The 13,092-nt window shown below is 42.9% G+C and overlaps 1 protein-coding gene across 3 annotated transcripts; it reads left to right on the top strand.

Annotated features, from left to right (window-relative positions):
* The first annotated feature begins 4,674 nt into the window (after positions 1-4,674).
* Positions 4,675-9,239, top strand: LOC106609036 (titin). Of its 3 annotated transcripts, none has more exons than XM_014207371.2 (4): positions 4,675-4,812; positions 5,140-5,216; positions 5,787-7,428; positions 7,633-9,239. In XM_014207371.2, the coding sequence occupies exons 2-4, from the start codon at positions 5,150-5,152 to the stop codon at positions 8,729-8,731; spliced, it is 2,808 nt and encodes a 935-aa protein (XP_014062846.1). In that variant the 5' UTR covers positions 4,675-4,812; positions 5,140-5,149; the 3' UTR covers positions 8,732-9,239. The 3 variants fall into 3 exon arrangements, with proteins under 3 accessions (XP_014062846.1, XP_014062849.1, XP_014062848.1); XM_014207374.2 differs by having other exon boundaries at positions 4,687-4,812; positions 5,144-5,216; XM_014207373.2 differs by having other exon boundaries at positions 4,687-4,812; positions 5,125-5,216.
* The last annotated feature ends 3,853 nt before the right edge of the window (positions 9,240-13,092 follow it).

Below are 13,092 nucleotides of genomic sequence, written 5' to 3'. Positions count from 1 at the left end.
TATCTCAAGGCCATTAAACAGCCATCACTAACATTGAGTTGCTGCTGCCAACATACTGACTCAATCACTAGCCACTTTAATAATTAAAAATTGGATGTAATAAATGTATCACTAGTCACTTTAAACAACGCCACTTTATATAATGTTTACATACCCTACATTACTCATTTCATATGTATATATTGTACTCTATACCATCTGCTGCATCTTGCCTATGCTGCACGGCCATCCATATAGTCATCATCCATATATTTTTATTTAAAACATTTTTTTAAAATAAGTATTTATTACAAAAAACACAAGGAAGGGGTAACATTAAAGTATTAGAACATGAAGGACAAATACAGCATCAAGACACTACCAAACATGTATCAGTCTTTCCGCAACAGAGCCATCCTGAGGGTGCATGTGCATGATAGTGATATAAAATATATGTCATAGTTTCCTTTTTCATGATCACAATCTTGTGAAACCCGAACTCTCCAAGATCCCCCCACAGTTCCCAAATAGCTGTCCCTCAACCATTCGAGACCCCTCCCACAGTCCCCCCCCGAATTTAAAAAATAAATCCATTCCCCATCCCCAAGAACCCCCCAATGCACTAACAACCAAGAGAATGAACTAAAGACAAAAAAGGAAAAGATAGAAGAAAACAGCAAACAACAATGCCATTTTTTATATATATATATATATATATATAATACATTTAAAACAAAGGACATCAAGGACAACTGAAATCATAACAGCAATGCCAACCGTATATGTTTGTGTGCATGTCTGGCACTATTACATGTATGTGTGTGTTCTTGTATGTGTTTATTTGAATGAGAGTGTGTGTATATGCATGTGTACAAACACCTGCACGGCATTAGCCTCAGGCAAACCGGCATTTGTCATCCATATATTTATATGTACATATTGTTATTAATTCCTTTACACTTGTGTGTATAAGGTAGTTGTTGTGAAATTGTTAGATTACTTGTTAGATATTACTGCACAGTCGGAACTAGAAGCATTTCACTACACTCGCATTAACATCTGCTAACCATGTGTATGTGACCAATAAAATTTGATTTGATTTGATTTGATTTGGCTATGAGGTGTGGCCAGTCCTCTTCTGGCTGTGCCGGGTGGAGATTATAACAGAACATGGCCAAGATGTTCAAATGTTCATAGATGACCAACAGGTCATCTATGAATGACCAGGTCATCTATGAATGACCAGGTCATCTATGAATGAGGTCATCTATGAATGAGGGTCAAATAATAATAATCACAGTGGTTGTCGAGGGTGCAACAGTTCAGCACCTCAGGAGTAAATGTCAATTGGCTTTTCATAGCCGATCATTCAGAGTATCTCTACCGCTCCTGCTGTCTCAAGAGAGTTGAAAACAGCAGGTCTGGGACAGGTAGCACGTCCGGTGAACAGATTAGGGTTCCATAGCCACAGGCAGAACATTTGAAACTGGAGCAGCAGCACGACCAGGTGGACAGCAAGGAGTCATCAGGCCAGGTAGTCTAGGTGACCTTACACACTGTCTATACAGTCCATATCCCAGCATGCCATTTTCCCTTCATATAATACTGTTTTGTTTATCTATCAGTCTCTGTTACTGTGTCTCTGTGTTATTCATTGGGACAGTGGGTGTTGTAATTCTGTAGTTAGACGGTGACGGCTGGGTTTTATTTGGAGTCTCTGAAGGAGCACGTCAGCAATGCAAGGACAGGCCACTGGTCCCAGGGTCTTACAGTAACTCCTAAACAGTGAATTAACAGGATTCTCTTTACTTTACTGCGTGATACTCAGGCGATTAGACAAGTGATCAGACTAGAAAACAGTTTAACACTCACTCACTAGTGATGTAATGCTGTAACAAGTGTGTGTGTGTGCGCACGTCTATGTATGTGTATGAATGTGTGTTTCTAACCATCCCCAGCTCTGTTGCTTGTAAACAACAGGCCATTGTTTGTGCTGTACGATCACAAATCTGTACACAAGTTATACTGAACTGAATTGTGAAATTGCTCAACGTTCATAAACCATTCCCAACCCATATCGTGTTGAAAACAAACTATTCCGATAAATCCTTTGGGAATGTTTGGCTCCGTTTACTACACTGTAGATGATAGATGAGAAACACCAAGGTTACGAACGCCGAGAATAAGGAGTGGCTAAAAGAGAGGAGTGAAACACTGCAATAAGAAGCCGTTTTCATTGTCCGTTGCAAAATGTTTTACTTCGGTGTGCCCCAATGAATAAGACCAAGCAGAATGTCTCTATTTTACTTCCTGTTTTTTACTACAGTACAGCTGTTCTCTTCCAAACAGAAAAATGTAGACATCGGATAAACCCTGTTTTCTCAAGACATTAGATGTTTTGAATGCCACACAACATGAGATGTACATTTAATGGGAAATATCTATTTTGACGAGTCTTTGCTGAAAACATGGTGTCCAAATATAGGTTTTAAAGGAAGATACAGTATACATTTTGGCCAGACATCAAACTTAAAACACTAACCAATGTATGGAGACCAGGGTAGGCCCTACTTTGAAGTCTGAATATTCTGGAACAAAAGAACATTGTAGGGGATAGTGGGGTAAGTTGATCCAAAGGGTAAGTTGAGCAACCCCTTTTTTCTGGGAAACCAAAAACAAAATGAATCATGTGACCAAAAATGTAGGAAGAGTTCATCATTTCATGGAGTCTGTGAAGGAAGAAACCACATAGAAAAGTTAGCTCCAAAAAACTGTTTTTCACAAAGTCTAATTAATTGATTGTGTTATAGCAGGGTTCCCCCAAATGGCTGTGGTTTTATTTGGCACCCCAAGTTTTCTGAGCATAAAAATGTTTTCCCCCCCAGGAAATCAGATCCAAGTGATTTTAATGTAAGAAGTCTGTTCCCAATTATTCCCACGCACAATAGAAAGACGTGGTCGTATGCAAATGTAAGCAAGGTTTGAAATGATTATGTTTTAGTCAAACATTATATCTGTTTGGACTTCTTGCAGTCAATTTGCAGTCTGCAAATGATTAGTATTATGCTCCGGCCCACCGACCATCCGCTCAATAAAACATATGCCCACTAGCTGATGATCCCTGTGTTATGGGTTTCATGATGCTTGTATCTAAACCAAAGTAGATATTTTTAAGATTGTTTTGTACATCAGTTAGGGTCTCTATAAGCTGCAATATGATGTCTTAAACCTAGCACGAAATTGTATCCTTGTAGCTGTGCGGGCTAATATAGTCAAAATGTTTGCCTTGGAGTAAGTTGAGCCAATGGCCACCATATCCCATATAAATAATGATTACATTTAGTCAGTTTTATGCCCAGTATGCAATGTGTCATGCATGTGGACTTGAGTGCATTTTTCTTGTTACAGAGCAGACATCATCATGCCCTGTGTATACAAACGTATAACAAGCAGGGGTCTAGCCCCCCCTTGAGGTTCTTTGAGAGAGCAGCCAAGGAAGTGAGAGAAGGGAAGAAGTCCATTTGAGCAGCAGCAAGGGATGAAAAATAGACTGAATTACATTGAAGAGGTACATTGACGAAAAAGAAAACAAAACATGAACCTGTGTGAAAGAGAGGCTATGACAGATTAACAGAGCCACACAAGGTCTTATCTGATGACATGGAGTCTGAGCTTGATAAACATATCAAACATCTCACGGACAAGTTTCATGGACTAAGTAGCCTCAAATGCAGAGAGCTTGCCTACGAATTGGTACATCGAAAGAACACCCCTGTCCCAGACAACTGGTCAAGAAATAGAAGGGTAAGTTATATTGAACAGAAATATCTATATCTGAATGTAGGCATACATTTAAGACCTACAATATACCACAACCCCATTCCATGAATTCAACTATCACCCACTGTCACAGGACACCATCACCCACTTACCCCAAGGCTGCTCAACTCACCCCGTCCCTATGCTCAACTTACTTTATATCTGAGGTAAGTTGTGCCAAGAGACCACTTTGGTTAGAGAAGCTATGTTTTCAAAAAACACACAACATCCTGAAATATATGTAGATACCTGTATCTTTGTAGAAAGAATACTGTTGGCCCAGCGTTGTCCATGTTTGGCCGGTGTAGGCCGTCATTGTAAATAAGAATTTGTTTCTAACTGACTTGCCTAGTTAAATTTAAAAAATGACTCAACCTACCCCCCTCTCCCCTAACCCAATGCACTATCAATGCAACCGCTATGGGTCAAAGGTCAGGCAATTCCCCCGGAGCCACTTGCCACCACGGTGTCACCCGCCGGGCTGCTAATGCCCCTCTGGAACAAGGGCAAACAGAATCCCCTCTAAAACCACCTCTCCCCTTTGACCTCCCATCCATACATTGACCCCCTCATCTCCCGTTTTTTTTTTACCTTTCCTGCTATTGATCTTCCCAGATTCCACTATCCTGGAGGGTCGGTGTGAAAATTCCCTTTGAGATATGAGTATTCAGAGTCATTACCCGCCGCCGGCTCCCGGCCCGGAGTGTGTGTGTGAAAACTCCCCACAGAGAGGGGACTCTTAAATAGGTCATTAAAGTCACCCGTTAGCCCCCAGTTTAGTCGGTGTGTGTGTGTGTGTGTGTGTGTGTGTGTGTGTGTGTGTGTGTGTGTGTGTGTGTGTGTGTGTGTGTGTGTGTGTGTGTGTGTCATGTCATACTATTTGGGGGTCCTCATTCCTAGAAGACTGCTTGGTTCAGCAGCTTTTCTCCTTGCATTGAGAGAGTTTGGTATGACTCCCACTGGACAACATACACAGATGCATGATATTGGCTCTGACGTCTAAGGGCACAGCAGGTAAGCAAGACTGACACCCATACATGTAATAGATAGAACTTCAGATACTACCTGCTCTATTACTCTAGATCTATGTTGGACATTAAGAGGACACCTGCCTTATCTATAGTAGTTACCGTTTGCTCTTGCAATGCATTCTAGACAGAAAAGGCCCATGAAAATCATTTTTGAAAACTCACTTGTGCTAGTGGGAAGATCTATAAAGTTAATTTCAGATAGTTTTTTTTTTGCTTTTGATAACAAAATAGGATAGACTCAATTAGATACTGTTGTTGTTATACATGATACTATCTCTTAAGTTGTTGGACTAAGGTTCTTGTCTTTAAGATAGAAGACCATGGAAGAACTCACTCTGCTACTCTGGCTCCTGATAGTTCCTCTTCAATCATTTGTACTTCAGCCCAGTAAGTGCCTATGAACTTTCATCATCCACAGGATCTACACACTGATTTTACATTCACAAACTTGAAAAACTAATTCAACAATTTCTAATTTACAATAGCTTGATTTTCTGATCCTCCTAATTGTCTGATCAGTTTGGAAAATGCATCATATGTATGTATGTATGTATGTATGTATGTATGTATGTATGTATGTATGTATGTATGTATGTATGTATGTATGTATGTATGTATGTGTGCAGCAAAGGAACCTAAGTACACTTGAATTCAGATGTTTCCACACTGCATAGGAATAATGTTTTTTTCAAACGAACCAAGTCTGTTAACATATCCCAGACTTATTCAGGCAACCTAGTCACAGGTTTGAATAGAACCGGAGACATTTGCCAAATTTTGGTAATTCATTTAAAGTACTGTAAGAAGTGGTTTTATTTTATTATGCTTCTATTCTTTTATGAAAATAACAACTGCAAACTTCGTAAAATCTCTGTCAATATGGCCCACATTGTCTGTAATTTTGTAGCGATGCCTAATCCTGAGTGTCAATACTAAGATAGTGCTGTGTGTGTCTAGGAGTGGAAATGATCCCCATAGAATACTCGGTCAGAGAAACAGATCCCTGGTCAGACTGGAGACCTGAGAGACTGAGGGAGACACCAACAGCAGACAAAGAGGAGGGTGAAGAACTCATTGCAACCCACCTTGAAGAGAGGAGGGAGGAAGAGGGGAGGAGCGAGGAAGGACTAACTCCAGAGACTGACTCTGAGAAGTGGAGAATAGAGGAGGAGAAGGGGGCAGCAGAGCAGGAGGGCCATGAGGAAGAGCAAGGGATGGAGGAAGAGAGAACGCTGGTTGGAGGGCTTGATTACAGAGAGAAGAAGAGATTTGAAAATTGGGAGATAGAAGCTGATGAGGAAGATGAAAAGGAGGAGGAGAGAAGAGATAATGGAGAGGGGAGACATGAAGAAGGGATTAGATCAGATGATGAGGAGAGAGATGGTAAGGAACAGAGAGTATATGGAGGAGAGGATAAACTAGAGGAAGACCTGAGAGTTGGGGAAGTTAAAGAACCCAGTGTAGATCAAAGCGAGGGAGACTACTTAGTCGTTACACACATAGACCTCCCCTCTCCAACCAGCACTTCCTCCTCTCCTGTAGAAAAAGCAATGGACACTCAACCTGTCAATCAAGCTATCAACGAACCCATGTCCCCTCCCCCTGCAGCTATGCCTGTTCCACTTTATGATGTCACTCCTCCACCTGCCACTCAACATGGCCCTCCACCAGTTACACCCTCTACCCCCTCTCAAGTTCCAGAGTCTGCCACTCATGCTCTCGCTCAACCTGCCAGTCATATCCAAGACCCGGCTCCAGAGGCAGAAGAGACCATCTCTTTGGTGGACAGTGAGCTCATTATGGTTCAGAGTGTGACTGACAGCCCCCAGACCAACCTCAGGGAGTGGGAGAGTTTTATTTCGCAGGCAATGGAGGTCAATGTTGTCCCAATTATCAAGGTTTCAATCAACCACAATCAGACTGAGAGGACCAGCATTGTCTTTCTCAAAGAGACAGAAAATACAGTCAAGCAGCTAAAGTCTACAGCCAAACCAAAACAAGCAAAACCTACAGCCAAGGAATTGCAACCTACAGCCAAACCAAAAGAGATGACAAAACCAACAGCCAAGGAACTGCAACCTACAGCCAAACCAAAAGAGATGACAAAACCTACAGCCAAGGAACTGCAACCTACAGCCAAACCAAAAGAGATGACAAAACCAACAGCCAAACCCAAAGTGACGGTACAGACAAACTCCACACCCAAAACACAACAGACAAACCATACACCCAAAACACAACAGACAAAATCTACACTTGAAACACAACTGACAAAACCTACACCCAAAACACTACAGGCAAAACCTACACACAAAACACTACAGACAAAACGTACACCCAAAACACAACAGACAAAACCTACAGCCAAACCAGCAGTGCCAAAACACACAATGAAGCTGACACAGACCACCAAGAGTCTCAAGACAAAGACAGGGAAACATCAAAAGAAAGACAAAATAAATGAGAGGAAAGGTAAACCTCTGAAAAAGGACAACAAAACCAAAGAGACAAAACAGGAGAAGAAGGAGAGCACAAATCCGGCATACTTCCCCTACTTCAAAGACAACTACTGTCCCCCGGAGTGTGCCTGCTATGGACGGTGAGATGTTCACGGACTAAATCAGGCTTACTATTGCCCATTTGTAATGAATTATATTTTATCATTATGTTATTTCCATATTGTCACAGTCTTATTTAATCACCCAAACCATTTTGTACAGTAATGTTTGTTGCGTGCATAATGTATGCATCTTTACAGGTCCACATTCATTACTCCAATGTTTTCTATTGTCCCCTTTCCCAGAGTGGTCCAGTGTTCCGACAAGGGGGTGGAGAAGGTTCCGTACGGCATCCCTTATAACTCCCGCTACGTCCTCCTGATGAACAACCGCATCGACAGCATTCAGCTGGACCTGCTCAATGAGTACCTGTCCATGGAGTTCCTGGTGCTCAGCAACAACCGGCTGACAGACGGCTCCATCGAGGGGGCCTTCGAGGGCATCCCGGCCCTGAGGCGGCTCTACCTGGACCGGAACCTACTGGAGAGTGTGCCCACAGACCTGCCTGCCTCCCTGGAAGAGTTGCGTCTGGATAACAACCGGCTGAACGTGATGTCGGAGGGGGCCTGGGCCCACTGCCCCAGCCTGCTGGTCCTCAGCCTCAGCAACAACAGCCTGGGGAATGGGAACAATACTCTGCCCGCCAGTGTGCTCTCACCTCTGGGCAGCCTGCGTACCCTCAGCCTGGACCGCAACCGGCTGGCCTCGGTGCCTCTGGGCTTACCGCTATCTATCAGGGAGTTGTACCTCCGTGGCAACCTTATCCAGAAGTTCCCAGGGGAGGCCTTTATGGGTACCTCAGAGCTGGTGATTCTGGATCTGAGCGTTAACCGGCTAACCAACCATGGCCTGCTCAGGGAGTCCCTCGTCAACGCCACCCACCTGGAGAGCCTCAACTTAGAGGGCAACCAGCTCAAGAAGGTACCCCGCCACCTCCCCTCTTCCCTCAAAACCCTCAACCTAGAGGGCAACCTCATCTCCTCCGTGGGCAAAGCCTCCTTCCTCCACCTCCCCCACTTGGAGCACCTGGGCCTGGCCAGGAACAAGATAGCCAGGGTGGCCTCGGGGGCCTTCAGGGCACTGCCCGTCCTGCACCAACTGGACTTGTGTCACAACGCCCTGAGCCAGGTACCCAGGCAGCTGCCCCGGGGGCTACACTCGGTGGCACTCACACACAACAAGATCCACTCAGTGCCCCGCGATGCCTTCTGCTGGGGGGGTTCAGACCCCGGCCTCAGCAGCCTGGTGCTGGTGCAGCTGGAGCACAACCTCATAGACCTGGGCCACCTGGACGCAAAAGCCTTCCACTGCCTCAGAGGCTTCCAGGTGGTACACTTCTACTGAGCTGCAGTCTATAGAATCCTGCAGGACAGTCATACTGCAAATATAGATTATAGACAATCCCACAACTGAAACCAATTGCAGTGTTTTTTCTGCTCAACCTGAAAGTCCGTTGGGCTCCAACATGGCGGTAAAATGTTCTGCAATACACATAGAGAAACAGACATCATGTCGGAAGCTGATTTTGATTCAACATTACAAGTTAACAATGCAAGATGGCCAGTTGAGTGAACTTGGATCTCAATGTGGATAGCTATACTGTACTGTATGTCGTTGCTTTGGGTAAAGCTGTGATTGATGGAAGCCGTGATAAGTGTTCAGAGAAAATACTTATTTGAACCGCTCCCATGAAGTCGGTGTTGAAAGACTATGGCCTACTTAAAGGTCAATGACGCCACATACAGTTGATGTCGGAAGTTTACATACACCTTAGCCAAATACATTTAAACTCAGTTTTTCAAAATTCATGACATTTAATCCTAGTAAAAATTCTCTGTCTTAGGTCAGTTAGGATCACCACTATTTTAAGAATGTGAAATGTCAGAATAACCCATAGAGAGAATGATTTATTTCAGCTTTTATTTCTTTCATCACATTCTCAGTGGATCAGAAGTTTACATACACTCAATTAGTATTTGATAGCATTGCCTTTAAATTGTTTAACTTGGGGCAAACGTTTCAGGTAGCCTTCTACAAGCTTCCCACAATAAATTGGGTGAATTTTGGCCCATTCCTCCTGACAGAGCTGGTGTAACTGAGTCAGGTTTGTAGGCCTCCTTGCTCGCACACACCTTTTCAGTTCTGCCGACAAATTTTCTATGGGATTGAGGTCAGGGCTTTGTGGCCACTCCAACACCTTGACTTTGTTGTCCTTAAGGCATTTTCCCACAACTTTGGAAGTATGCTTGGGGTCATTGTCCATTTGGAAGACCCATTAGCGACCAAGCTTTAACTTCCTGACCGATGTCTTGAGATGTTGCTTCAATATATCCACATCATTTCCCTGCTGCCACCCCCGTTCTTCACAGTTGGGATGGTGTTCTTCGGCTTGCAAGCCTCCCCCTTTTTCCTCCAAACATAACGATGGTCATTGTGGCCAAACAGTTCTATTTTTGTTTCATCAGACCAAAGGACATTTCTCCAAAAAGTATGATCTTTGTCCCCATGTGCAGTTGCAAACCGTAGTCTGGCTATTTTATGGCGGTTTTGGAGCAGTGGCTTCTTCCTTGCTGAGTGGCCATTCAGGTTATGTCGATATAGGACTCGTTTTACAGTGGATATAGATACTTTTGTACCTGTTTCCTACAGCATCTTCACAAGGTCCTTTGCTGTTGTTCTGGGATTGATTTGCACTTTTCGCACCAAAGTACGTTCATCTCTAGGAGACAGAACGTGTCTCTTTCCTGAGCGGTATGATGGCTGTGTGGTCCCATGGTGTTTATACTTGCGTACTATTGTTTGTACAGATGAACGTGATACCTTCAGGTGTTTGGAAATTGCTCCCAAGGATGAACCAGACTTGTGGAGGTCTACAATTATTTTTCTGAGGTCTTGGCTGATTTATTTTGATTTTCCCATGATGTCAAGCAAAGAGGCACTGAGTTTGAAGGTAGGCCTTGAAATACATCCACAGCTACACCTCCAATTGACTCAAATTATCAGAAGCTTCTAAAACCATGACATAATTTTCTGGAATTTTTCAAGTTGTTTAAAGGCACAGTCAACTTAGTGTATGTAAACGTCTGACCCACTGGAATTGCGATACAGTGAATTATAAGTGAAATAATCTTTCTGTAAACAATTGTTGGAAAAATAACTTGTGTCATGCACAAAGTAGATGCCCTAACCGACTTGCCAAAACTATAGTTTGTTAACAAGACATTTGTGGAGTGGTTGAAAACGACTACAACCTAAGTGTATGTAACTTCCAACTTCAACTTTATGTGACTGTCAGCTGTATCTTAGCAATCTTATCATTGGAACAATTGTTAGCTAAATGTGTTTCTATTTAATGTTGTCATGTGATTTAAATTAAAGTGCCATTAGTGGTCTGGATGAGTCTCTTTTCTGGAAGAGTGTGAATTGGCGAGTAAATGGCAAAGCCTTTTCAACAAAAGCAACTCCATTTCAACTCACGTTGGCCTAATACGGGCAAGAAACAATAGCACAGTCTAGGAAAAATGTCTGCCTTCTGCAAAATTATTCTCCAAAAGCCCTTTATTAATTTCCAAAACCACCTCCAGATACTTTTCATAAGAGGGCTGGAGTAATATTTGATTGCCTATCGTTATTTAAGCTGAAATGTGTTTATCTGAAGGCAAGTTTATTTTCTGGGTAAGAGCTTGGCCGTGCTGTACACCAAATCCTTGGCTTGGCTGCTGGTTATTGTTGGATAGAAACATGTTTTCAAACTTTGGCAGACATTTTTCAAGGGCACCACTTGTTTTTCTCATGCCTCATAATGACCTCTCCAGTCCAAGTGTTTCCATTATAAAGCGTTCTCTCCACTTCCTGTAAACAAGTTAATAAGAGATGGTTTTTTTTATATAAAATGTGTTTACAGCCATGTCTGGTGATTAACTGCACCAAAATTATCAACCTTCCTGGGTGAACACCACATTCAAGTCAGAGTTTCTTGATTAGATAATGTTTTACCCTGTAGCAATGATGGATAACTGCTGTACATTGCAAATGTATCCATGATTGGATGTTGATACAGTGCATTCGGGAAAGTATTCAGACCCCTTGACTTTTTCCACATTTTGTTACATTAAAGCCTTATTCTAAAATTGATTCAATTCATTATTTTCCTCAACAATCTACACACAATACCCCATAATAACAGAGTGAAAACAAGTTTAGACATTTTTGCAAATGTATTACAAATAAAAAACTGAATTCAGACCCTTTGCTATGAGACTCGAGCTCAGGTGCGTCCTGTTTCCATTGATCATCCTTGAGATGTTTCTACAACTTGATTGGAGTCCACCTGTGGTAAATTCAATTGATTGGACATGATTTGGAAATTCACACACCTGTCTATATAAGGTCTACAGTTGACAGTGCATGTCAGAGCAAAAACCAAGCCATGACCTCTGAGACAGGATTGTGTCGAGGCACAGAGCTGGGGAATGTGTTTGGATATTTGACCACTAGATGGAAGTAACATATAGAGGGAAAGAGAATGAAGTAACAGGTAAAACCCTAACTGTATGCAATGAATACATTTATGATGAACAGAACATTCAGAGGCAGATTTGGCCCTGCTTCAGTAGCCAAAAATAAAATTGCTGCAATTAAAATTCAAGGAAGTTTATTTTGGGCTGAAAAAAAGTAAGCTCACACCTGCTCTGTAATGAATGGTCTCTCTCCTTCATATACTGAGTCAGCTACCATTTGACATTTTAGTCATCTCTCTTATCCAGAGAGACTTACAGTATTAATTCCATACATTTTCATAGTGGGCCCCCTCAGGAATCAAACCCACAACCCTGGCGTTGCAAGCGCCATGCTCTACAAACTGAGCTACACGGGACAATAAAGACTTTCACAGAGTAGTGACAGCTTGTGATCCTCCATTTCAATACAGTGAGAGTATTTACTATTTACACCAGGAGAAATAATGGAGGGTAAAAGAAGGGCTGAACAGTAGAGAGAAAGATGATACACAGAATCTAATCTAGAGAGGGGAGTGAGGTGATTGGTGCTCTCTCTCAATTTCTCTCTCTTTCTCTCTCCCTCTCTCTTTCTCTCGCTCATAACATTGCTCAGCTACGTGGCAGTGCACCCATAAGGCCTGTGAAAGAGGAGGAGGAGGAGGGGGATGAGCGAGGGAAGGAGAGTGAAAGGCAGGATAGTTCCAGACTTCATTTTCTCCTACCGTGCACGGAGGAGAGCCGCTTTTGGCAGGCCTGGGGTTCACCAGCACCTCCCTACGGTCCAGCAGGACCTCCGCTCTCACAGCACTGTCTACCTGACGCTACTGCCCCCTTCCCTCTTCCCTCTTTTTGTCTCTCTCTCTCTCTTGGTCTCTCTTTTTCTCCCTTTCTCTTCCTCTCTCTCTCTCTGTATCTCTCCATATTTATCTCCTCCCATTTCCCTCTCCCTTATTTCCCCAATCCATCTCTGACTTTCCCTCTCTCTCCTTCCCTCTTAGATCATAGATCTTAGATGACACGTGTCAGGCTTGCAGGTGTGTTTGTGTGTGTGTGATTTGTGCGTGTTCATGCGTGTGTATGTGTGTGTGTGAGCACGTATTTACACAGGTATGTTTTAATCTATCTCGGTTATTAATAGCATAGCACACCTGAGGCATGTGAGTTGGTCTCAAGCTAGAGTTTGACCCATAATGTCAGCAGCCTCTA

Source organism: Salmo salar, chromosome ssa07 (assembly GCF_905237065.1).
Source record: "Salmo salar chromosome ssa07, Ssal_v3.1, whole genome shotgun sequence".
Lineage (NCBI taxonomy): Eukaryota > Metazoa > Chordata > Actinopteri > Salmoniformes > Salmonidae > Salmo > Salmo salar.
This window is presented reverse-complemented; position numbering and strand designations above follow the sequence as displayed.